A 27,091-nucleotide genomic window follows, 5' to 3' on the forward strand; every position below is an offset into this window, starting at 1 on the left:
CTGCTCCTCTCACCGACCACAAAAGTCCTCGTCTCACTGTGTCTATTCTTGGACATCAATTCTCAAGCGTCATAGTGGATGGTGGATCTGGGATCAATCTGATGCCACAATTTACTATGTTGGCTTTAGGTCTGCAGTCTACCTGCCCTGCTCCATTCACTGTTACATTGGCGGACCAGAGGACAATTTATCCAGTGGGCATAGTAGATAAGGTGCCTCTGAAGGTACAAGACTTCACATTTAGCTTGGATTTGTGGTGGTCAGTCTTCCCCAGGTGGAGGAGGATTTCCTTTGCTTATTGGTAGACCATGGTTGGGCATACTAAGGCACTTCATGATTGGGGAAACGACACCATGTGGATACATACTCCTGGATCCCCCATGCAACCAATTCGACTCGAAGGAGGTATGGATCCAGTGGTTCATCACAGCTCATTGTCACTACAGCCCAACCTTGACCTTGAGCAGCCTATCCCACCTGACAGCTCTGACGAAGACCTGCTGCAGTGGTTGGAAGCTACCACATCGATGCCGTGCTATATGGTCTCTATTCAAGCCTCACTTGTGCCTGTAACACTCTCTCTCCCAGCTCCTCAGGCTGATACCAGTGACCTAAGCCCTACAACAGAAAGTGTGCCAGTCAAAGAAGCAAGTGTGTTAGTCCCCGATGACCATGATTCAAGTGTTCCTCTGATGGAAGCCGTCGGCCTTGGTGAACCTATAACACATCACCGAAGGGGAAGGAAATCTCCTTTGCATGAGCTCGCCAACGTTCCACCTCTTCCTCTAACATCTCCCGGATCTGACGCCCCGCCCACTCAAAAGCACTCTGCTATGTCTCTGTCTGAAGACTTACCCTTCGAGGAGCTTCCACCAAGATGGTTACAAGAGGAGTATGCGGAGTTTCCAATCGATCAAACACCAGCCCGTGATGTCTCAAAGCTCCATGAGACAGCTAACTTGTCATCTTTCGAGGCACCCTCTCCAGTTACATCTCCTGACCCGGTCAAAGAAGTCAACCTGGGTGACTCAGACAACCCTTAGCACGTTCTCTTAGCAGCTTGGTTATGGGAGCATCCCGTGTTACTTAATCAGGTAGTTTCTTTTATACACTCTTTTAAAGATGTTTTTGCTTGGTCCTACAAGGATTTGGAAGGGATCTACCAGAATTGGGTGTCCATACTATTCCTCTGGTTGAAGGGGCGAAGCCTGTCATAGGCTGAGCTTACAAGCTCAACCCAAAGTATGCAAAGGCTGTCAAGTCAGAGGTAGAAAAGATGCAAGAGGCAGGGATCATTGAAACCGGCCTATTCAATCCAAAAAGGGCGGTAGACTTTACTTTAAACCTTGATTTAGCTTTCACCCATTTAATTTGTTGTCCACTTTATCTATACTTTCAAGACACAACAAAGGGGAGAGGGATACAGGCTGCTAGATTGCACCTGTATGAGTAGACCGACACCAGATTGGCCTCTAACTTAGGCGCCCCTTTTGGTATTTCTTTATTGTTCAACAGAGGGAATAAACGCTGTGGATCCTTACAAGCTGCCCCACACACACTTGGCTGAATTTCAACTGTTCTGGCCCGATTTCGGCAGCATAACTGTACTAGGACCCTTCACAGTCAGTATTCCCACGCATTGACTGACTTTCCCGACGCATACGGGCACTTTGCAAAACCTGGCGAGAATCTGCAGCACACTGAATTCTCTGTTTTCTGCCTCGAAAATGCGCCGGATCACCTGTACAGCGGTCCCCTCGCGTTCGCGAACCTCCTGGGGGTATTAGGGACCGTTTAGGACCAAAACCCTAAACCTGCAAAAATACACTGCAGGCTGTAATTTACTGTTTCGGGCTCCGTTTCGCGTGCCGGTCGCATCCGTAGCAAGTCCTCGAGCTCCCGCACCTGTAGGGCTACTTGCCCTTTGAATCGGACGAGATTTCTGGCGTGAAACCTCTCCGAATTCACCTGTACCTGCGGGGGATTAGCCGCTAGCTAATCCAGTACCTGTGCAAGAGGCTCTTGCCTCGGCAATCGCGCATGAACCCACACAACTGTACATTGGTCAAATGAAAAGCCCACTAGAGGAGAGAGAGGGCAGGGCGTAGCGTGCAGGGTATCACTCCTGGCACCGCACTGTACATAGGAGGGAAAGCAAGCACTCCATAGCTCTTAACCTGTGACCAAATCTGAAAATGAGCCTCTCCCAGCTTAAAATTCAGCGCCCCCTTCTCTTGCATGAGGAAAGTGCAACAGAAGGTGCCACTTGACACATTTATAAGCATTTTCCCGTTTCGGGGTTGCCGCCTAAAAATCTCCCAACCGGTTGCCCAGTTGACTTCACGGCAGAGTAAGAAAATGTTCCTCTTGTCATTCCGGAGGTAATGACGCAAACACATTTTCAGGTCCCAAAATAGCAGGTCCCTAAATTTTAGGAGATGCTGCCATTGTATCTTTCTAGGTCATCCGACCCTCTTTGTACACTGTGGCTACATCCAGAACTGAAATGTAGCCTCTCTAGCAAAGGATTCGCTTTGGCTAGTCAATGACCCCACTTAGCTAACCATAGTCCTTGTCCAACCTTAGTGCTCTCTTGCCCTCAGGCCTGGACTCCCTCTGGACAGTTCCACACTAGCTAAGCAATGCAGGGCAGTTAGATTTCCCGAGGGGTGTTTCCAAAAAGTGAAAGTAAATAGATAATAAGAAAGAAATCAACAAAAAGGATAGATAGTAGTCACACAGTGGTGACATACCCCCCTCTTGAAATCTCAAACGTCCTCGTTTGCATCTATGTCGTACAGGCTCCTAGTCAACATTGATGTATTCAACACCCGTCGACACATGTACGACACATACATGCTCATTGTCAACCGTGGTGTATTCAACACCTGGTCGACTCATGTATTGTCTGCGTGTGAACCCTGTCCCAATGACATAGTGGTAGCTTCGCACTCTGCCATTGCTTTTGAGTCACTAACTTTCCAATGACAAAATGGTAGCTGCACATTTTGCCACTGTCTTATAGTACACGTTGGATCCCGTAAAACTTTGAAGCATACCCAAACCGACAGTTTAAGAATGCAGTTACACATGTACTCTTTAATAGAAGCAATTACTGTATCCTTGACAAACTGACAAGAAATACTCACTTCTATAGCACTAACCAAACTTTTGGACATTCCATAAGAGCAATTGCCAAACTGACAATCTGTACAGTTCTAACCTTCATGTAACAGGTATTTCATTTGAGCTCACTTTAAATACCACGTACATCATTTGTTTCAGAAGCCATTGTCACACTGACAATCCATGTAGCTTTGAAACTCAAGGGGTCAAGGTAGGTTGCAAATCGAAGGCTTCAAGGTAAAGTGATAACACAGTTGGTGACTCTGCAAGTTCACCGTCTTCCATCCACTTAGCATCCATTGGTGGAGAGTTTCTGAACTTTACCAAGTAACGCCTAGCAACCTTGCATTTCACTTTCCTTTCTTTGTGTGCCAAAATCTGTTCAGGGACCAAGATCTCGTCAAGTTCCTCGACTTCTGGCTGATCTTCAGCTGGCATATCCTCTGGCACATCACCCACATAGGGTCTGAGAAGACTCACATGAAACGCATTGTGAATCTTCCAACTGTCAGGCAATTTCAGCCTATATGCAACATCACTGATTATGTCGCACACTTGAAAAGGCCCATAGTAACGCATGCTGAGCTTTGGAAACAGTCTTTCCTTGCCCTTCATCTTCTTTAACCTTGCCTTTTCAAAGCGCAAAAGCACCCAATCACCAAGTGAATATACCACTTGACGACGGTGACGATCAGCTGCTTTCTTTTGCTTTGCCTGAGTCTTTTGTACGGCCACTTTGACCTTCTTGTACATTTCATCCATGTCCTGAACATACTTATCTGCTTCAAATATCTTGTGCTTTGTATGCAGTATGGGAGGAACTTTCTTGCCACCTTCAACTATCTCAAAAGGTGCCTTGCCAGTTGATGAATGAACTGTATTATTGTATGCATACTCCACCAATGGCAAATACTGCTCCCACTTTCCTTTATGCTCTAACACATAGCACTTCAACAGATCTAGGACAGTAGAATTTGCCTCTTCTGAGTGCCCATCTGTTTGAGGATGAAATGACGAAGAGAATTTGAGCGTTGTGCCTATATTCTGAAACAAGCCTCTCCAGAAAAAACTTGTCATGCGTGGATCACGGTCGCTAACAATCGACTGTGGCATGCCATGATACTTGAAAATATTGCTCATAAACAAGCGTGCCATCTGATATGGCTTTATCTTCTTCCTGACAGGAATAAAATGAGCCTGTTTGCTGAATCTGCAAATGATGGTCCAAATACCATCGTTTTCTGTCTGCGTTCTCGGAAGATCAAAGATAAAATCCATAGCAATACTTTCCCATGGTTTATCTGGAATGGGTAGTGGTTGCAATAACTCTGGTGCCTTTTGCTTGTCAAACTTGACCTTCTGGCAAATTAGGCATTCTCGCACAAAGGCATCGGCATCTCTTCTCAATGTAGGCCAATAGAAGAATGTCTCAACCGCTTTAACTGTGGCATCTATACCACGATGCCCTGCATACGGTGGGAGATGACTCTCTTCTATAACTTTGCGTCGCAATGGCTTTGTGACACACAATCTGCCATGCATCATCATGAACCCGTCTTTAAGAAGATAGTGTTCATGACGTTGTCCATCCATTAGCTGCTCGAAGATCCTTGCAAAATCTTCATCATTTGCATACTATTCTCTCATATTATCAAGTTCATGATGATAAGGAATTGACACAGCTGAGATTTGTGGCTTCCTTGACAAGGCATCAGCCACAACGTGCTTCTTGCCTTCCACATGCACAATCTGAAAATGGAACATGGACAAGATATTTTCCCATCGCATATGCTTCTCAGATAACTTTGTCTGTGTCAAGAAGTATCGCAAGGTCTGATGGTCTGTTTGGACAACGTAATCTGCACCTAGCAGTTAGTGTTTCCAACTTAAGAGCGCATGAATCACAGCCAGTAACTCTTTCTCATAGACCTGCATGGTCATCTTTGGCCCTTGCAAAATTCTGCTCTCATAGGCTACTACCCTGCCATCTTGCATTAGCACTGCACCAATGCTACCACCACAGGCGTCACACTGGACCACAAATGACTTCCTAAGATCTGGCAACACAATGACTGGATCTGAAGTCATCTTTTCCTTTAAGAGATTAAAAGCTGAAATCTCTTTCTGTGTCCATCTAAAGGTGACTGCCTTCTTTTGAAGAGCATGTAAAGGTGAAGCAATCTCAGCGAAATTTCGGATAAACCTTCTGTAATAGGAGCATAGTCCCAAGAAACTTCGGACATCGTGCACCGTCTTCAAATCTGGCCATGACTTGATCGCTTCAACTTTTGCAGGATCCATTCTGACACCATCCTTTGAGACAATGTGTCCCAGAAAGTGAATCTCTTCCAGAAAAAATTCACTTTTCTTTGCATTGATGAGCAACCTATGACTGCGTAGCTCTTTGAACACAATGGCCAAGTGATGCCTATGCTCCTCTTCATTCTTTGAGTAGACTATCATGTCATCAAAGAATGTACCAACAAACTGCTGGTGTGGACGGAAAATTCTGTCCATCATCCTATTGAACGTAGCAGGAGCATTTGTGAGACCAAAGGGCATCACTAAAAATTTGTAAAGGCCAAACGTCGTTCTAAAAGCAGTCTTGTGCATATCCTGTGATCTAATGCGGATCTGATGGTACCCACTCTTTAGATCTATCCCGCTAAACATAGCTGCTCCTTCTAATTTGTCCATAATATCATCAATTCTAGGTATAGGGAACCTATTCTTGATGGTATTCTTGTTCAGTGCACGGTAGTCGATGCACATACGCCATGAGGCATCCTTTTTGTGCACCAACAACACTGGAGAACAGAATGGAGATGAACTGGGCTGAATCAACCCCTTTTCTAACAGCTCCTGTACTCGGCCCATTATCTCTTTCTGGTGAGCCGCACTAACCCTGTATGGAGGCTTATTTGGTGGGCTACTGCCTGGCACCAAATCTATCGCATGGTCCTCGGGTCTCTCTGGCGGTAATTGAGACGGTAATGAATCGGAAAAACAGTCACTATAGTGTTGTAAAAGCATTGACCTTTCTTTATCTAGCACAGATAAATTTGATTCATCACAATCTGACACTTCACGTGCAAAAACCAAGTACGCAGAAAGATGCTTTTCATTACAGAAGTAATAGCAGAAGATGATACAGTGGGAATAGACTCCTCTTTAAGCTTTACATCCAGAATGTGAGTCTTTTCCCTGCTCTGTACAGTGATCTTTTTGTTGTAGTCATCCATGATTCCCTGTACACGAAACAACCAAGGAATACCTAACAACACATCACATCCGTCCAGTGGCATGATGTAAAATTCTTCAGCATCTACATAGGACTGGATATGTAGACGCAACTTTCCAATGATAAGTGTCACAGCCTGTGTATGGCCAGGACATGCCAAACTTGCCTCTGCTGTATACCCCATCTCTTCAGGTCTGATTCCCAACTTTGAAGCCAATTCTGGGGAAATGAAGTTGGCTTTGGCACCTGGATCAAAGAAGATAAGCACTGTTTGATCCCTGACCTTTCCCCATGCTCTGCAAAGCTCACTTGCATCTGAATTTGGCTTGTCGCCCACCATATCTGGCACTAGACCAGCCATGGGTTTCTTTCCTTTCCTGTTCTCCTTGTCTTCAGAATCAGCTAGCCTTTTCTTTGTAGGACAGTTGTAAGCAATGTGGCCAGGCTGCTCACAAATAAAGCATTTGTTCTCTGTCCTCAGGACCTTCTTTTTCTCTTCAGACTTGCGAGGAAAATGTCTTTTCCATTTCTTCGCTGGTCCCTTTTCTGATTCAGCCGAAGCTTTGCCTTTCCGTGCGTTGGCTGGCTTCTGAGTCACTTTAGGAACCTCCTTGGAAACATACTTCTTCGCTGAATTTTTCTTGGCTGATCCTTCCTTGATGGCAGTAGTGAATTCACAATCTTTTCCCTTGAGCAAACCATTATCAGTGTTTGCTACCTCGATAAGCTGCGTCAAAGTAGTGACTTTGGTCTTCGTGAGTATTTTCTCAATCCTTTGGGTAGACAACAACAGTATTTTTCAATCTGTTCTGTCAATGGCACAAACCTATAGGAAGTTATTGGAAGTAGAGATTTCCAAAACTTCCGATTGTAGTCATCGAGATTCTTGCAAGTAGCAGCATTAAGCTGGTGCCATTCTATCATGACATCTGCTTCGAAATCATCAGATAACCATGCTGCTGCAAAAATCTGCTTGAAGTAAATCCATGTGGACGGAGCTTGCCCTTGAAGCAATAAAGCTGTCCACCATTGTCCCGCATTCCCTGTCAAGAAAGTGGCTGCCTTACGGACCTTTGAAGCCTCTGTAAAGTTTCCCCCTGCATAGGCCTTGTCAAACTGTTGGAGGAATGAGAGAGCCTTCTTCCTGTCATCAAACCCTGTAAAGGTCGTGAATGACACACCTTTGCCACCTTCTTTGTACGGAGTTGGCTTTTCCAGCGGCGTTAAATTGTCATACGGAAGTGACTGAAACATGGGAACACTGTTAGGGTTCATTTGTGTTCCCTGACCGCAATTAACTTGACCTGGAAATGCCATATTTGGCTGCTGATTTGTAATTCCAGCCATACCAAAATTTGCGTGTGGCATCCCAAATTGGTCCTGAGTGCTCTGAAACCCTTGTAGCATGCCCGTGACACCATACATGGGGTTAGGCATCATCGTTTGAGCACCCCCGAACACTGTTCCTGGCGTATAAAACTGATTTCCATGTGCATGACCAGCCATGCTCTGGAATACCGATCCACCTCCAAAATAGCCAGGGTGTACTGAAGGTGGTGGGAAGACCTGTTGCATAGCCTGTAGGTTGCTTCCCTGCCCATTAGAACCAGCTATAGGCTGCTGAAAAGTGGCGGGCTGAACTGGTACAGCTTGAAAGATTGGCATCTCAGCCACCTGTTCTTGCACCTTAGGCACAAGTTGTGGAGACTGCATGTTCTCCGTCAAGTGTACAGGTGTTTCCATTGACTGTGCAGTATGAATCACCTGTGCTTGAGCCTTAACAGGCTTTTGAATATGATCCAGTGACCCAACTTGCTGAGACGGAACAGTAGGTTGCAGAAAGGCTTAAAACCTCGGATTCTGCATTACTTGTGTGAACATAGCCACAGCAGTAGCCAATTGGGTCCTGAATATATCGTCATCTGTCTGTGGTGGTCTTGAGGACTCACCCACTTCATGTGTCTGTTGACCCTTTGAAGAGGAAACCTCTTCAGTCACATCATCTGGTCTGTCAGCCATAATTGCTATTTCCTGTGTCTCGTCTATGATCCCTGTGTCTTCAATCCCAAACTGACCAAGGCTCACTTTTATGGGAAAAACTGATTTAATCCCGTCGATGGAACCATGAAACCGGCCCGTTCAATCCAAAAAGGGCGGTAGACTTTACTTCAAACCTTGATTTAGCTTTCACCCATTTAATTTGTCGTCCACTTTACCTGTACTTTCAAGACACAACAAAGGGGAGAGGGATACAGGCTGCTAGATTGCACCTGTATGAGTAGACCGATACCAGATTGGCCCCTAACTTAGGTGCCCCTTTCGGTATTTCTTTATTGTTCAACAGAGGGAATAAACGCTGTGGATCCTTACAAGCTGCCCCGCACACACTTGGCTGAATTTCAACTATGATGGCCCGATTTCAGCAGCATAACTGTACTAGGACCCTTCACAGTCAGTATTCCCACGCATTGACTGACTTTCCCGACGCATACGAGCACTTTGCAAAACCTGGCGAGAATCTGCAGCACATTGAATTCTCTGTTTTCTGCCCCGAAGATGCGCGAGATCACCTGTACAGCGGTCCCCTCGCGTCCGCGAACCTCCTGGGGGTATTAGGGACCGTTTAGGGCCAAAACCCTAAACCTGCAAAAATACACTGCAGGTTGTAATTTACTGTTTCGGGCTCCGTTTCGCGTGCCGGTTGCATCCGTAGCAAGTCCTCAAGCTCCCGCACCTGTAGGGCTACTTGCCCTTTGAATCGGACGAGATTTCTGGCGTGAAACCTCTCCGAATTCACCTGTACCTGCGGGGGATTAGGCGCTAGCTAATCCAGTACCTGTGCAAGAGGCTCTTGCCTCGGCAATCGTGCATGAACCCACACAACTGTACATTGGTCAAATGAAAAGCCCACTAGAGGGGCATAACATACTGCCATAGAGGAGAGAGAGGGCAGTGCGTAGCGTGCAGGGCATCACTCCTGGCACCGCACTGTACATAGGAGGGAAAGCAAGCACTCCATAGCTCTTAACCTGTGACCAAATCTGAAAATGAGCCTCTCCCAGCTTGAAATGCAGCGCCCCCTTCTCCTGCATGAGGAAAGTGCACCAGAAGGTGCCACTTGGCACATTTATAAGCATTTTCCCGTTTCGGGGTTGCCGCCTAAAAATCTCCCAACCGGTTGCCCAGTGGACTTCACGGCAGAGTAAGAAAATGTTCCCCTTGTCATTCCGGAGGTAATGACGCAAACACATTTTCAGGTCCCAAAATAGCAGTTCCCTAAATTTTAGGAGATGTTGCCATTGTATCTTTCTAGGTCATCCGACCCTCTTTGTACATTGTGGCCACATCCAGAACTGAAATGTAGCCTCTGTAGCAAAGGATTCGCTTTGGCTAGTCAATGACCCCACTTAGCTAACCATAGTCCTTGTCCAACCTTAGTGCTCTCTTGCCCTCGGGCCTGGACTCCCTCTGGACAGTTCCACACTAGCTATGCAATGCAGGGCAGTTAGATTTCCCTAGGGGTGTTTCCAAAAAGTGAAAGTAAATAGATAATAAGAAAGAAATCAACAAAAAGGATAGATAGTAGTCACACACTGGTGACAATCATTGTACCTGTGGAGCACTCTGAGTGGTTATCACCCATGGTGATAGCACCTAAGAAGCAGTCCAATAAAATTCGTGTGTGCGTAGATTACCGCGCTCTGAACAAGGTAACTAACCCAGATGGTTTTCCCACTTTTTTCAGTGAGCGTGTGCTAGGAGATGTAGCATGGCATGTATTGTACAGTTTCATAGATGGGTTCAGTGGATACAATCAGTTGGGCATCCATCCAGGTGATCAAATTAAAACGGCTTTCTTGACTCCCTGGGGTATTTTTATCTACACTAGAATGTCGTTTGGGTTGAAAAACGCTCCACCTTCTTTCAATCGAGCAGTATATCTCATCTTGTGTCCTCTAATTACGGATCATCTTCGCATCTTCATGGACGATTTTTCGACCTTCTCAGATGCTCAATGTTCAACCCCAGTGGAAAATCTAGAGGAGCACCTCGCTCAGCTCTTTGCTGTCTTCCTGAGGTGCAGAGAGGCACGCCTAGAGCTCAACCCTAACAAATTTCATTTTTTGGTCACTGAGGGCACACTTCTAGGCCATGTGGTGTCACGTGACACATCCCAACCCTATGTGTCCGTGGACAAGCTACACCACAGTAGGGTTCAGTCAGTCCAGTCAAGTATAGATTAGCAGTGATCTGGCACTTTTGTGAGTCTATTCGTAGACTGTGCATGCCCAGTCACTTAGCATAGATGCATATCCTCCGGTTGCACACAGCATGATCATCAGTATTCCCTTCAGAATCCATCAGATTCAGTCAGGGGAATTTTCCAGTGCATTTAGCCTATTTTCCCTATTTTTGGTATTTTCACTTATTATTTTTAAGTGACTTTCCAACAAAAGTAGGTAGGGCAATTTTGCTAAGTTAATATATATGCAAACCCAAGTTAGCACTTTCTGGCAGAAGAGGCAGCAGGAGCTTCCCGCTCAACGGGCAACTTCTCAGCAGGAACCCCTCAGCACCCTAGCGTTTTTCCCTTGCATCATCGCCCTCACCCCAGCTTGGAGCGTTTTTGCATTTCCTCGTCAGTATCAGATTCCATGGCGATTTCAGCCTTTGCTTGATCGCCCTCATCCCCCAAGTCTTCTAGCGTTTGCAGGTTCAACCGGTTTGCAGCAGAAGTGCCAAGTGACCTAGCGTTTTTACTAACGCTCAGCCATGCGTCAGCGTTTTTGAGTTTCAGCCCCAACCTGCCGCAGATACACAGCGTTTTCAGCATTAGACATAGTAGCAGAGTAACCCCTTGAAGCATTGCAGAGATCCACCATTTTCAGCCCTTAAAACGCAGCCAAAACAGTCAATTTCAGCCACCGAAACAGTCCTGAAATTCAGCAAATAGAAGACCACAGATTTCAGCCATCAAATCGTCGTCGTCATCATCGGCATAGTCCAATTGCATCAGTCCATTGCATACGCATTGTACCACTTTGTGCAATCATAAGTAGACCACTCTCGCCGTCGAGAGTGGGGCCTTCGGAGGAGGGTTTTACAACGTCTCTGGTGTCGTATCTCTCTTCTCTCTCTATCTCTCAGTCTCATACACTTGCACGCACATTGTCCATTCACTTTGTTCGTGATCATAGCATTTCCCACTAAGAACGGAAGGCTCTCCCTTCCATAAGAACTAAAAGGAACCTTGAGCACAGTTCGGAGCACTCATCTTGAGCAAAGCGCAAACAATCATTCCGCTGCACCTTACATGTGGTGTCTGCCAAAGGTTTAGCGCCTGACCCAGAGAAGATCGTGGTCATCTTGAAGTTACCACCTCCCATCAACCCGAAAGGTGTTCAGAGCTTTGTAGGCCACACAGGCTATCATCGCAGGTTTATACGAATGTATGCACAGGTGGCTCAACCATTGACCCGACTCACTAGTGCTACTGTACCCTTCCAATGATCAAAACCTGAGGCTGAAGCATTTGCATACCTCAAAAAACGCCTCACTGAAGCACCTATTCTAGTGGCTCCAGATTGGTCTCTCCCTTTTCATGTGCATACTGATGCCAGTCAATTGGTTGTGGATGCTGTGCTGACTCAGCCTAGTAAGGAGTACAACCTGGATTGCCCTGTTCACTATGCAAGTCGCCTGCTCACCAAAGCAGAGCGGAACTATAGCACCACAGAAAGGGAAGATTTGGCTATTGTGTATGCTCTACAAAAATTTTGCCATTAGTTATTAGGAGTCCACTTGACAGTTATTACTGATCACCATGCCCTGCGCTATCTGCTTAATAAGCCGCAAGTTGCACGTCGAGTATGGCGATGGCTACTCTTATTTTAAGAGTTTGATTTCGAAGTGGTACTCAGGCCTCGCAAACATCATGTCCTTGCTGACCACCTCTCTCGCATTCACACAAGTTAAGAAGCAACAAGGGTTGAAGACGACTTTCCAGATAGAAGTCTCTTTAAGGTGGATATCACTCCGGAATGCTATGGCGATGTATTGCATTTGCTATCTACTGGTCTGTACCTTGATAATGCGTCTCCACTACAAAAGAGAAGATTGCTTTTAAAGTCGAGGCCATTCACTCTAATTGGAGGCCAGCTCTACAAATTTAGACCAGATGGTGTTCTGAGACTATGTGTCCTCCCCTCATGAAGTTGAGAATACCCACAGTGGTCCCACTGTTGGCCATTACCTTGGTCACTTCACTGCCCAGATGATTTTACAGAGTGGTCTATGGTGGCCCTACGTTTTCCGGGATGCAATTGCCTATGTGAAAGTATGTGATGTCTGTCAGCGCTGTGGACCTAAACCAAGCAAGCAGTCTAATCGTCCTCTGCAAGTCTCTATGGCATTGCTGCCCTTTGAGAGATGGGGCATAGATTTTGTGGGTCCAATTGCTCCCACGGCCCAACCAGGTAACCGGAAGTATTTGCTGGTGGCTACAGATTATGCAACCAAGTGGGCTGAGGTACTGGCAGCAACTAATTGTACTGGCAATATTGTAGCCAAGTTTCTATATGAAAATATTTTGTGTAGGTTTGTCTGTCCCCTGGAGATCACCAGTGATAGGGGCAGTCACTTCGTTAATGAAATGATTTCAACTTTGCTCGCTAATTACAAGATTTTTCACCGTAAGTCTTGTTCCTATTACCCTAGAGCAAATGGGCAGGCCGAGAGCACCAATAAGGTTCTGATAGCCCTTCTGAGAAAAGCATGTCATCTACATCCGGCGTCTTGGGCTCAAGCTATCCACGACACTCTTTGGGCTTACCGCACTTCTTTCAAAGCCAAGACCAATCACACCCCATTTCAGTTAGCCTTTGGGTTGGAAGCAATAGCACCCTTTGAATTCAACTCAGGATCTCCACGGGTAGGCAGTCTCCGTGTCAATGTTGGTTTGGGGTCTGCCTCTGTTTCTCGTCTCGCTTTATTGGAAGAAAGCCGTCGTTTGGCTTCTCAGGCTCTTGAAGTAGAGCAGCTTCGTCGCAAGGCGTGGCATGATCGCCATCTCAGAAAGCCAAAAATTATGCAAGGATCATTGGTGCTACTGTATCAAGCTAGATATATAAAAAAAGCAAAGAAGTTGGTCCCAGCTTGGCAAGGTCCATTCATGGTACAGGAAATTTTGCCACAAGGAGCGATCCAGTTAGTCTTTGGACGGTGTTCCCTTGCCGCTGGTAAATTGCTCGAGAATCAAGTGCTATTATCCCTCTGAGTAAACATTTGAGTAAACATTCTGCAGCCGTTTCGCCACCTGTACTTGTTATGCCTAATAGGTTCTGAATCTCCCATCTCTCTTCTTCCCATTACCTTTCCACCAGAACGGGTGTTCTGTTACTGTCTCTGCAACACTCTCAGTCTCTGCTATGCATGTAGAAGTTTCCACATTTCCTCCTAAGGTATCCTTTCTCTACTCTGTAGTACTTGTCTCGTCTTGAACTTCTGAAAATCCAATCATTCTTTCTCTAAATGTGAACCACCTTGATGGTAATGCTTTCTATCATCAGTGTTGTTTGACGCTCTTACTGGGGTCTCTCAAGTTGAACTCCTCGGCTGGGTCTGTTCTGTGATAGTTTCTTATGAAGATTAAAACTCTATTCATCTTCTCCTTCTGCTAGTGTATCACACTTGGGTCATTGGGAGATTTTTCTAAGTTCCCACGCTTCTCTCTGTAGCACGAAGTTGTAATTTGCTTACAGTTCCTAGTTCCTGTTGTCACAAGACGGTCACCACGTGCCAATAGAAAAGAACAGACTTGAATATACTTTTAGCACTTCAATAACAACTGAACCGAGAGAGAGAGAGACGACACGCGACCCGGAGTGGCGAAATTCCACCCCAAAGAGTATTGGCCCCAAACCTTGGCGTCCCTTTCGGTATTTCTTATATTGCATCAACACAGTACAAGCCGGAAGCATGCCAGAGAATGAGCCCTAACCTCATATTTAAAGGCCCTTGGCCTAAAACGCAGTTTACAGTAAAAAGCCTTCAAACTTAAAGCATCTGGTCCAAAAGCAAAGCCAAAATTTGCTAATGTAAATCACAGAAATCGGTACGGCCTGCCACGTCATCATGTCAGTGCAATTTTTGGCTTTCTGCCACGTCATCAGTTTGTGTGTGTGCGCGCAGGTCCTGCTTTATTTTAATCCTTTGTCACTTGGGGCCCCATCGAACGGGGTCCTCATAAGTTGGTAGGACTTCTTCTTCTGTTACTTGTTCTTCTTAGGGTTTAGGCCCCTCGGCCGACATTTGCAAGTTGACTCCATTCTTCAAGGCTTTGACACATCAGCAGTTTGTTACACCTGTAGCACTGAGTTGTCTGTCTCTAGTGTCCTAATTTGCTTAGAGTTCTTACAGTAAATCACTACCACTAAACCCTTTCCTACCTCCATACTAACCCTCCTTACTCCCTCCTAAGGCTAACTGTCCTTGCCCTCTCTATTGCACTCGCCCCCTCCCCCTCTCTCCCAATTCGTACCCTCTCCCAACTCGCCCCTTTTTCCCTCTTCCCCAATTCGTCCCTCCCTCTCCCAACTTGCCCTTTTTCCCCTCTTCCCCAATTCATCCCCCCGTCTCCCAATTCGCCCCCTCCCCCAACTTGCCCTTTTCTCTTCTTCCCCAATTCGTCCCCCTCCCCCTGACCAAATCGCCCCTCTCCCAATTCGCCCCCCCTCTCTCCCAATTCGTACCTCTCCCTCTCCCAACTCGCCCTTGTTCCCCCTCTCCCCATTCTCCCAACTCGCCCTCTCCCCACTCTCCCAACTCGCCTCCTCCCCACTTCCCAATTCGTCCCTTTCCTATTCGCCCCCCCTCTCCCCCAACTCGTCCTCTCCCCAATTCGTCCCCTCCCTCTATCCCCAACTCGTCCCCCCTCCCCCTCTACCCAACTGGTCCCCCTCACCAATTCGCCCTACCCCTCCCCTTATCAAACTCGGCCGTCCGGGTTCGTCAAAAACCAACTCGACCTCTACCCTTTTTTTTATATTGGCCTTCTTTATTCGTGCGCTTTCCCTCCAAAGCAGCCCTAATCACGCACATCTATCGCCGCTCTACCCAATTCGACCGCTTGCCCTCTTCGGCTTCTTTCAGCAGTTTGGCTTCTTCCGCTTCCGTTCCTTCCGTTGATAACTACATATACATACAGGGTGAATGTAGTGTGCAGGAATTGAAGAGTTATCACATGTATGCAAGTGTGGATATGTATGCAATTGTGGATCAGCTTTTGAGTGTCTGACGTTCTTCTGGCTGTGCATTGGAACAACCTCAGTCAATCAGTAGCGTGTGGTTTATACACATCAGTTAAGTGTCAGAAGTTTTGCAATTCCCATGGCGGGTAGCAGCAAACCCTCTAGAAAAGCAGGCTTAATAAAGAAGCCACAACCTCAGCCGCTGAGTTCTGCTGAAGAGCAGGATGACCCAGAAACTAGTGGCCAGGATCTAGATGACTTCACTTCCAATGATGTCAGCAATGAAAGTTACAAAGCCTCCCCTACCTCCCCAACCTCGGAGTCGGATTCAGAAGCTGTCTCTGAATCGGACGTGTCCAAAGAAACAAATGTGAAAACAACAAGTAAAAAGAAACGCAATTATGAAATCATCCATCATAAGATCAGTTGGCTGACTACATCTAAAAATCGCACACCATTCTCCTTGGCTGTTTATCTACAGCCGCCTCGACCATCTCTAAGCGAAACCTCTCTAAGGACCAGTTACAGATATGGGTCTCACAACACTGGCCGACGATCTGCCAACCACTATTCCTGTTGAGATGATACATGATCTTCTGAAGAACTTTCCCAAGGTTATGGGCCATAAACTCACTGCTACAAGGTTAGGCCATGCTATGGGTATGACCACCTTTCCATCTGTGAAGCGTGCTACCCGAACTTTCTCTCAGCTTTCCAAGAATGCCACCATTCAGGCATGTCAGGAGATGCTCAGTACGAATCACCCGGATTATGAAAGAAACAAATAGCTCCTCGCAATCTTTAGATACTACTTTCTAGCTAGAGATACCAAAGAAGATTAAGGAAGATGTGAACTGCCCACTACATTATCCCATTGGGACGGCCTTTACTGTTTGCTCCACGCCCAACCCTGTGGATTTCACGAGATTCTTTTTTCATCGTTACAGTCTAGGGCCAAAAGGTTTCTGACCCAAGTGAGGTCTGTGCAGCTCAGCTTCAAATGTTTCGCAGCACCTCTCTTGACGTGGGTCATAAATATACATGTTACACCAGACGAAGTAGATGAGGATACACGAAGTGTGCAAGGGAAAAGAAAATCCTTAAACATTCATGCTGATCCTAAAATCACGAAGAAAAAGAAGATCAAAGCAAAGGTGGCGAAAGATACAGCAGAGTCTCTACTAAGGTGACACATCTTCCGCGGCGCTCTCTGTCTTTCACCCCTCTCTCTACTGGGCCAGTGTCTACTTCCAAACTTCATGACAAATCGGCGGCTTCTCCCTCGAAGATTCCTCTACCTTCTCCCCAATATTCACCCATACTGGTGCCAATATATCAATGACTCCACCTGCAACCACCATGTCACAAGACGGACACCACGTGCCAATAGAAAAGAACAGACTGAATAAACTTTTAGCACTTCATTAACAATTGAAGAGAGAGAGAGAGACGACACGCGACATGGAGTGGCGGAATTTCACCCCAGAGAGTATTGACCCCAAACCTTGGCGCCCCTTTCGGTATTTCTTTATATTGCATCAACCCACTACAAGCCAATACTCCATACTCTGCACCTTCTCCAAGAAGCATGCTAAAGAATGAGCCCATGGCCTCATATTTAAAGGCCCTAGGCCCCAAAAGCAGTTTACAGTGAAAAGCGTTCAAACTCAAAAGCATCTGGTCCAAAAGCAATGCCCAAAAAACTGCCAGTGTAAATGACGGAAATCCGTACAATTGCCATGTCATCAGCCAGCGCAAAACGCGGAAAGCCATATAGCTTGCCACATCACCAGCCATCGTATTTTTCGAAAATCTGCCACGTGATCAGCAACTACGCAATTTTCGAAAATCTGTTGCTACTTTTTCTGTTGCTTCTGCTTCTTCTAGGGTTTAGGTCCCTCGGTCAGTAGCTCCGTTCTTTAGTAGGTCGACACGTCAACAGTTTGTTACATCTCCCCTTCTTGAAAGAGAGTAATCGTCCGCAATTTTACAGCATATCTGCAAAACAAATCAAGTTAGCTCAAAAATTTCCGAGGGACAATCAGTTTGCTCTTTTTATTAAGGAGTTAGCTTCTCCTTTCTGCTCTTTTGATCGAGGAGTGAGCTTCTCCTTTCGGCTTTTTTGATCAAGAAGTTAGCTTCTCCTTTCGTCCAGATCGGAACTCTTGATATTCCAGCGTAGTAAAATTAGCCATCACACCCAGACCGTACTGATCTTCCATGGGTGTCTTAATGCACTAAAATTACATACCCAAGCAATCTCATCCAATTATGAATATTTAGTAATTGGCACATCACAATGCAACACAAATGCTTACATTTACATGTTACAAGACACAGAAACATAAAGCCGCCGATGAACACTCCTCCCGCATAACCTAACAAGGTCCTGACCAGGAGATATTCAACGACTCCCTCATCACTCCTCCTGCATAACCTAAAAAGGTCCGGGCCGGGAGATATAGAGGCCTTTTACAACCAAACGCCCCCCAGACTACAGCCTGCATCGTTTGGAGGTGCTGAGAGTAACCACTGCTCAGAATTCTTAATACTCCTCCCGCATAAACATCCAAGTCCAGGCCGAGAGTCACAACAACAATTATTTTAGAAGCATACAACCAAACGCTCCCCAGGCATCGGCCTGCGTCGTTTGGAGGTTTTCAAACATACAACGAAACGCTCCCCAGGCATCGGCTTGCGTCGTTCTGAGGTTCAAACAATACCAAACAATATTTCTCACTTCTCCACCCGGGAGTAAAATCACCAATCATGGAAATCACAAAATTAGGGTTATGTTTCTTCCATAAGGTCGTAGACAACCATAGCATGGTCCATCAGCTCTTGGACAGACAGTGTTCGTCTGGTGGCGATGGTAGTCCCAAGACATAGCAATCGCACCGAACCTCCAAGGTTATCAATTCAAGAAGAGACATCTACTGAGAGATGTCGAGAAATTTCAAGGTATAATCTGCTAGGGTTTCCATGGCAAACATTTCATGATACCCCACTCTGCCAAAAGTTGCACTTTGAGGAAGATGTCAGAAACCATATAACTTCGGGCAAGTTTTTTTTTTCTTGAAAGCTTGCCAAGTACTTGGAGTATGCTGCTTGGTAGCTATCAACATCTGCATGGCACTGCCTCCGAGAAAAACAGTGACTCGAAACAAATCTTGGATCCTTCTTTTGCAAGTGATCTTAATGGCTTATGCCCTGTAAGACATGAGCGGAGCGCGCCCAATGCGCGATGTAGTAAGGGTGGGAGTGGCTAATAAGTCCGGGGTCGGAGCACGAAGACAAAATTGCTAGTGAACTTTGGAAGTGCGATCTTGCTCTGTCTGCTCTTTGGTAGGATCGGTATGCTTTCAGAAAAGCACACGCCTGATGCTTTGATACCACTGTCACAAGACGGGCACCACGTGCCACGTCAGCAGTGAGCGTATTTTTTGGAAATCTGCCACATCATCAGCAACTACGCAATTTTTGAAAATCTGTTGCTGCTTTTTCTGTTGCTTCTGCTTCTTCTAGGGTTTAGGCCCCTCGGTCGGTAGCTCCGTTCTTCAGTAGGTCGACACGTCAGCAGTTTGTTACATACCATCTCAGCTCCTACTCTACTAGTAGTACCTACTCCTAGCGAGCCCCCTGGAGTCCTCCAGTATCATCTTCAGGGGTGGCCGACTCTACTTCTCTGCTACACCTTTCGGAGAAAGTATTACAAGACTCCAGGAATGATATCGCCACCATAGAGCTTGGAGCAGAATAGTTAGCTGCCACGCACCAGTGCCACTCTGCCATATACGCAGCTATGGAGGGATCTCTGAAGGTGGCCGAGAGTGCCATTTCGGATCGGGACGCTACGATTTTCGCTATGCAACAAGCTTTGAAAATAAAGTTAGACATCATTGAAGACCTTAAAGCATAAGTACAAGGATTTCGGGAAATGCTTCTACATGGAGATATGTCTGCTCAGGCTCAGGCTCAGGCGTAGGTTGGCGTGGAGTTTGGATGGACTGGATCCGGGCCACCATTGCATACTGCAGGTCCTTCTCAGCACTTTATGGGACTCTACACACAGCCTCCAATTCAGTACTACAGTCAACAGTATCCTAGGGGTTTCAGTCATCGCCATTGTCCCACATGCATAGCGTTCCTTGCTGCGACGGTGTTGCTGGTGCACACCGCCATGGCTGTGTCACTAGCCGTCCTTAGTACAATACCGGACAGGTGTTACCCTTCGCCCTGCAGCAGCTGGCGGCTCCTTTCACAGGCGGCCAAGTTATGGACAACAGAGTCCATCAGCCTCTAGTCCAGCAGCGAAGTTCCACCATTGATTTGATGGCTCCACCTTCGGAGACTGATCCTTCGGGTGTAGTTGTAGCGACTACTCTTTCTCTGGGATGATGATTGACAGTCTTTTCACCATGGCAATACAATAGTCATTTATTATTGCAGTTCAGTCTTTTAGCAGTTTCTGTGGTTCTCTCACCGAGACGGTGAGTGGTTTTGTGGCGGACAACCTGTAGATAGCAGGGCTACAGTGTCACTTTCACAGGACACAATAGTACAATTGGTTTGGTTTGGTTCACACTGGACAGACTCTCTGGGCTGGACAGTGATGGGTTGGACAGTGACACGTGGCAGGGATACGGAGGTGGTCTAGTGGACATCGTGGCCAGGTTACCATCACCACTCAGTTTGGAGATAGACTTAGATGGCTGACATTTATGAGCCGTTGGTGGCTCTTTATGGTGGTACATATGAGTAGTAGCGGTTGGGTCATCACTTATCTTCTTCATATATGGTCCAGCATCGTCGTCTAGGGTAGCTAGTCTATACACACAGCACGTCTACATCCCTGCACATCTGAGCCTCGACACCCCCATTGTACCCGTGAGTTCTGGGCTGGAGCTGAGTGTTCTGCCATGCCAGAGTCTGTATCGGTCCTTTGAGATAGTGGAGTCCATATGTTCTGATCTACTGTTGTGTCTCTGTGTTGATCAGCTGTTATCTATTGTTTCCTTTGTTTTCATTCTGTTTTGAGTGAGATGTCACGCACATAGCACTGAGGTGCACCCAGTGTAGAGAGCATGACACACTATCCGTGCTACAGTAGCCGGTCTCACTTCATCAGGCACATTCTGAAAGTCTTGATAAGGAAGAGTCAGCCTCTGCACTCTCTTCCTTAATCCTTTGCAAGTGATGTGCTTCCACCTCTGCATCAGGAGGCTGAACCTGGTTCTCCTCTTGGGCTCCTTGAGCTTGTTCCCATTCCCGCCTTTGCTGCCTTCTCAACTCCCATTCATTGGATAGGGCCGCCATTTTTCAAGCGTGAACCTGAAATCTTCAGCAGTGACTTGAAATGTGCTGATAGTGTGTACCTTTGAAACAAGCGAACCTCCTTGCTGATAAAGCTTTCGATTAGCTCCCTAGTAAGATCGCTAAATGTTGACACTGAGTTGTGTTTGAGAAATGCTAAAGTGTCAACCAAGGGGAGTCTGTGGTTGACCTTGAGTGGGAAGCTGTGAGGCTTTGGTGATGGCATGACTCAGGTATAACAATATATATGCCAAACAAGATCAGACAGAAACTTAATAAGAGAAATCAATAGAAAACAAGAGTATTCCAGATAGAATGAATGGAGATCTATAGACAGAAGACTGAAGCATAGTTGATATAAAAAAACAGTACAACTGGCTCAATGCCAGTCCCCTGTATACAAGGAGTGATGCTTGTACAAGGTTAATGGCTAGCTTATGCTCTAGTCTTGCCAACCCCTTAGAATGAAGGAGTCCTTGTCTTTTGTAATCTTCATTTGCGGGTGCGCGCCTCCACTCTTTGCTTTGATTCCACAGCTTATTTCTTTGATGTAACTTCGGGTGGCTGCCTTCAATTGATTCTTGGCAGTTGGAGTTGATGACAGCTTTTTTAGCCGGCCAAATCTCTTGCCTTCAAACAATTTCCATGGAGGCCATATGCAGCCCACATTGAGTTGGATCTCATTGCTACATCAAATTAGCACCGGAGGTGCTTCGTCCTTAAGAGTTGCCGTGGTGGTAATCTCCCTAGAGTCCAAGCGGTGAGGTATATCATCTGCTGTACATTGTGTTTAAACTTTATTCAATGGAAAGAAAATGAAGCTCTGGTAAGGGGTGGGGCCCCCCTTGAGAGGGTTGGGTGGGATCCCATCTGTGTGTCTTCTCCTCTTTCTCTCTCTGCATCTCTACCACCACCTGTTTGAGTCTTTTTATCGGATCTACTCTAGGTATGTAAATTTGTCACTCTCTATAGCACATCTCCATCTCTCCGCATAGATCTGGCTACCTGCAATGAGAGAGATCACTCTCTAGAGCTATTCACACATATCTCACTATTCATTGTGGGAAAGAATTCACCATTACTGCAAAGGAACCATCAATGACTCGAAGTCACATCCACTATTGCAAGATTACAAAAAGGTTTTTGATTGTGTGATTGCTCGATCTTGCCATTGCATCTAACATGCCCTGCTGAGTCTTTCTCCTTTTGTGTGTGTGTGTGTGTGTGTGTGTGTGTGTGGCTTGATTGAGAAAGACCTCTTGGTCTGTTATTCCATTTTCTGAACCAAAGATGTTATTTAGTATGTTACTAACTTGAGGAAGGTCATCCTTTTTGCAGGTTTTCCAGACAAATGAGCGCCACGTAGGCGGCCTACTTTGCTGGTGTATTGTGGAGTTGTGGAGGGCCCAAAAATGATCGTGCGTTAATGTTTCTAAAATTTTGGAAAGCCAAGGATGCTGTGTAATAGCAAGGTTATAAAAATGGATGGACAACCCAAAAGATTTGTCAGGTGAATTCTATTTTGGTGTAAACAATCATAATTGCATTGCTAAAGTTTTTACTGGTGTTTGGTATTCGACGTCTTTTTGCTTGACAGAGTTGTGTTTTTGATAGTTTATGGTCAGAAATTTGGTTTCGGCCTATGTAATTTAAGAAGAATGTTGCACGTCTTTGTGCCCTGGGTGTGCACATTGATTGTTGATAGTTGTCTGCTTTCACAGGTTCCATGTGTTGTTCTTTTCTTTAATATTGAACACAAAAGTGAAATTTAAGGTTGGATCAGACTATTCAGATGCTTAACAGATGTAGGGAAGTCAAAGAAAAGTTGAAGAAGGGAGCCAATACTATGTTGTTATTACCCGTTGAAGGATCTTCTCTTAGTCTATGCGGGTAGTTGATGCCATGATTTCACATTGCAGAGATGGGACGAGATTTGAATACGATTGCTGAGCTGTTTGTGAAATTTCTGCTACATAACAAGGTTACATTAGCAGCACCCCCTTGATCTGAGTTGCACGAGCTTACTCTGTCTGTGTCCTGATTCTCTTGAAGGTTTTACAATTCAGCTGAACACAAGAGTCACACGACTTTGGAAAATTAATTCCTACATACATACACAGCATTCAAACACAGTCATCTATTGTACAAGGTTTGAGGGTGGTTGATGTCTCCTTTCAGTTGTGACCCTTTGGCTGGAGACCATGGGGTGGGTTGTCGTACAAAGGTCTTTTTCTTGCTTTGTTGCAAAAGCTCAAGATGTAACTACTTTGAACTTTTCAGCGGGTCCTCAATTTAGTGCAGATGTCATTTATTCTTCCCTTTGGGCGGTTTTATTTACTCTTAAATTTATTTATTTTAAACTGGCTATTTGATTATTTTGCTCATCGCTTCTTTACTTCAACTTGCAAACGTCTCCTAAGTGTTTATGTGCTGTACCAGATGTCTTGCTCATCAGACTCAATTTATGCAAAATAGTTATGCAATTGCTGTTTTTAATATCTTCACTGTGTAAAATATGGAGGCTTCTTCTTGAAAATTGCTTTTGTTCTGTTTCTTCCACCACTTTGATTTATTCTAACTGCCGCTTATTTTTTTCAGATTGCAGGAGAACAAGTCTGGGAATTACAGCGAGTCCGTATTTGAAGTTGAAAGTAGTGTGCCTCCAGCTACCAAGGATGGACTTGAGGATGGCTCAAGAGGGTTCCGTAGGCTTGGTACCTTTTTCCAGTCTAAACCTTCAAAGGTGCATGCAGAAAGTCTGCAGCTAAAGAAGAAGACAATATTTGATCCGAGAGAAAAGCGGTGGCAGCAATGGCACAGTGTTTTTCTTTTTTCGTGCTTGGCTGCTCTTTTCATCGACCCTCTTTTCTTTTACTTGCCAGTGGTCAAGGCAGACGAGGTGTGCTTGTTGATAGATCGACGATTGGCCATTGTCATAACAGTGCTACGAACTATCGTAGACGTCTTTCACGTGATTCATATTGGAGTTTTATTCAGGACAGGTTTCATAGCCCCATCTTCTAATGCTCATGGCAGAGGAGAGCTTGTAAGTAATCCAGTGCAGATTGCAATACGTTACCTGTCAAGGCAATTCATTTTGGACTTCATTGCTGTGCTACCGCTTCCTCAGGTACAGGCCTTGATGCAAGTAGTGATGTATGATTATTAGGTTGGTCATTCAGTGCTTGGCAACAATGAACCTATGTTTCTCATGGGAGGGATGCTTTTTAATTTATTTACCTTCACAGTTTGAAGGGTTTTTTTCCTCACATGACTCAATAGGTTTAATCAAAGGGAGTACTTTGTCCAAATATTCCAGGGGGTGCACCCTAAAAATATCGAGCATCATGGCCAGAAGCTGAAATCTAGAGGAATGTTCATTTCACTAACAAACGTCCACAAGAGGGGTCATTTTGATCAAAAACTTTCAAGGGGAGGATTCATTTTATTGGAGAAAATTATTAGTGTTTAACTTACCTCTTAAATGCATTAATAATGTGCGTGCGTGCATGTGCTGGGGGACGATTTATTGATATCTATGATAACAGTTACCACTAATCAGTGATGACGTTAGTCTATACTAGACTTAACAGAATAAAGTCATAAATTGGCTACCCTACTAATGTGAGGCACAATGGGTGATAGACAAACAAATCAGATATCAAGCTAATATAAACACCATTTCTTGCCCAGTTGCTTAGCTGTTAAGCTCTTTGTTTCTTTTATAAAGAATGTCCCTTGACCCTTATGATAGCGATAGAGTGAGATAGAGAGAGGTGAGGTTATCTTAGGGGGGGATATATTGAGAGAGAGAGATCTGAGTCGGATATGGTTCCACCAATGTCAGGTTCAGCGGAAGGGTTTAAGAATTTTTAAAGGATTGTAGCTTAAATCTAGTACTCCGCATAAACACATGGTTACTTTACTTGAGAGGAACTGAAATGAACACAATGAGAAATGAAATGAAATGATATATTAACGTCTTCAAAAGGCCAAAATGACCTATGAGACCTGATACCATGTCTGGAATCAAAAAGAACGGGGTCCAATTGTGAAGTCCTGAATATGGGAAAGAAAGCTCGACGTGGCCATAATATAATCCACTGTGCTAGCTCCGTGATGATGTGGGAAGCAAGTAAACCCGGCGGCTACTAAGAATCTGTGTAAGCCATTAAGTATGCTAACCCATGTGCGGTGCCCATATCTAGCAAGTATCTCCTATACTCCGTACATTCTGTATTGTGAGAGAGAAGAAGAAGAAGAAGAAGAAGAAGAAGAAGAGTATCTTAACGTCGTAGGAAAATATCCCAAGAGACCTTAAAGATCTATCCGATGAGGCGAGTTGAACTCAAGACCTGTTATTCAAGAGGGAAATGGCATAACCAATCTACCACACGGAGAGAGAGAGAGAGAGAGAGAGAGAGAGAGAGAGAGAGAGAGAGAGAGAGAGAGAGAGAGAGAGAGAGAGAGAGAGAGAGAGAGAGAGAGAGAGAGAAATGAAATGATATATTAACGTCTACAAAAGGCCAAAATGACGTATGAGACCAACTGATTACAATGATGAGTCTAGTACCAAGTCTGGGTACAAACAAAGAAAACTACAAACAAGGAAAATGATAGGAGTGCTGCCGACTCCTATGAGAGAGAGAGAGAGAGAGAGAGAGAGAGAGAGAGAGAGAGAGAGAGAGACGACCCCGTATGTCGGGTCCCAACCACTCGAAGGGCCCCCTTGCTCTGCTGCCAAAGTAAGTACTTGCTTTGATCACTTGCACAAATGCTGATACAACGGCTGAACACTGAATACTGAGTGCTAAATGTTGACGAATTGCAAAACGCTAGGGCTGAATGCTGATGCAGAACGCTAGGCTGATCTGCCGCAAAATGCTGGGGCTGCTGAATGCAAAACGCAAGGGCTGATCTAATGCTGATGCTGAATCTGATGCAAAACGCTAGGGATGCTGAATGGGATCTGCAAGCTTGACGAGGCTATGGGCTGATTTGCTATGGCCAACGTCGAGGATGGGCTGAAAACTGAAAACGTTGTAGTATCCTTGACACCAGCTTCACTTTTTGGGAGGCGTCTGCCCTCGTGCGACTCCGAGGAGAGGATTTGGTGATACTTCTCCTCGATTTTGAGAAGGCCTACGACAGAGTTGACTGGGACTTTTTGGAGGGCAGGATGGTTTTCTCAGATGCTTGGATTAGAGGTGTGTCATCTCTCTACAGGCGTGGCACACCCTTTTGGTATTTCTTTTTGTATTAATCTGCAACTCAAAGTACAAGCGAGTAGTCGGGACTCACTCTTAGACTCTGTGTTGAGATGCTCTTAGAAGTGAGAGCCCAAAGACTCTTTTAAAGGTTTTACAAGGGATGCTAAAAGCAGAGCCCAAAAGCTTAAAATCAAAAGCAAGTTCTCTCTCTCACAAACTTAGTGGGAAAATAAAGCAATCCAAAAAGCCTCAGCGTAAACAGTCTTCAGCCCTTGCGTAGATGAAAAAGCAAGTTCAAAAGCTTGCATAGAAATTCCGTGCGTTCAGCCCTGAAATTCCGTTGCAAATCACCGGGGTCCGTACATGCCACGTCAGCATTGCACCTCATTCTCCGGGTTTCCGTACTGCAGTGCCATGTCAGCAATATTCAGCAGGGTCCCCATTTCAGCCACATTATCATTTCTTCCCACCATGCCGGGACTGTTCCCAGCCAAGGGGAGGTGTGTGTGTGTATTGGGCAACCAAGTCACCAGTTTGTGATATACCCCCCTCTTGAAAGCATTGTAATCGCCCTCGATTACGCCTGTAAAACAGACAGAAGCCATAAACTGTCTTAGCAGAAACTGACTGTTAGTACTGACGCACTAGGAACACACATCTAGCACAAGTACCAATCAATTGTCACATCACACGACATCACTAGACATCACATGACATAACATGACAAACCACATTCAATATTCATTTGGATCTCAGACCATGATTTATTGGCAATGCACTTAGCAATCACATCTAGATCCACTCAGGACCTCATAGATGCCCGATTGACTAATCCCTATTGCAACCATGTCTATCGAGATCATTTAGACCAAAATGCTGCAGTCATTTCGTCTAGCAATTCCTGAACTTAAACAAGTCAAGAACAAATCGGTTTCATATTTTCCGGAATTCCA

At 45.4% G+C, this 27,091-nt stretch overlaps 1 protein-coding gene across 2 annotated transcripts in view; it reads left to right on the plus strand.

The window, feature by feature from the left end:
• Positions 1–27,091, plus strand: part of LOC147442510 (putative cyclic nucleotide-gated ion channel 5) — an 88,855-nt gene that overhangs the window by 30,995 nt on the left and 30,769 nt on the right. The window contains exons 1-3 of one of the 2 annotated variants that reach the window (XM_086528669.1): positions 21,570–21,693; positions 22,267–22,438; positions 23,527–24,058. In XM_086528669.1, coding sequence (XP_086384795.1) covers positions 22,383–22,438; positions 23,527–24,058 — 588 coding nt within the window. In that variant the 5' untranslated portion in view covers positions 21,570–21,693; positions 22,267–22,382. Of the gene's footprint in view, positions 1–21,569; positions 21,694–22,266; positions 22,439–23,526; positions 24,059–27,091 lie in introns of those variants that run through there. The other variant, XM_086528668.1, reaches the window with a different exon arrangement.

This window comes from Adiantum capillus-veneris, chromosome 14 (genome assembly GCF_014529385.1).
Source record: "Adiantum capillus-veneris isolate H3 chromosome 14, ASM1452938v2, whole genome shotgun sequence".
NCBI classification, from domain to species: Eukaryota; Viridiplantae; Streptophyta; class Polypodiopsida; order Polypodiales; family Pteridaceae; genus Adiantum; species Adiantum capillus-veneris.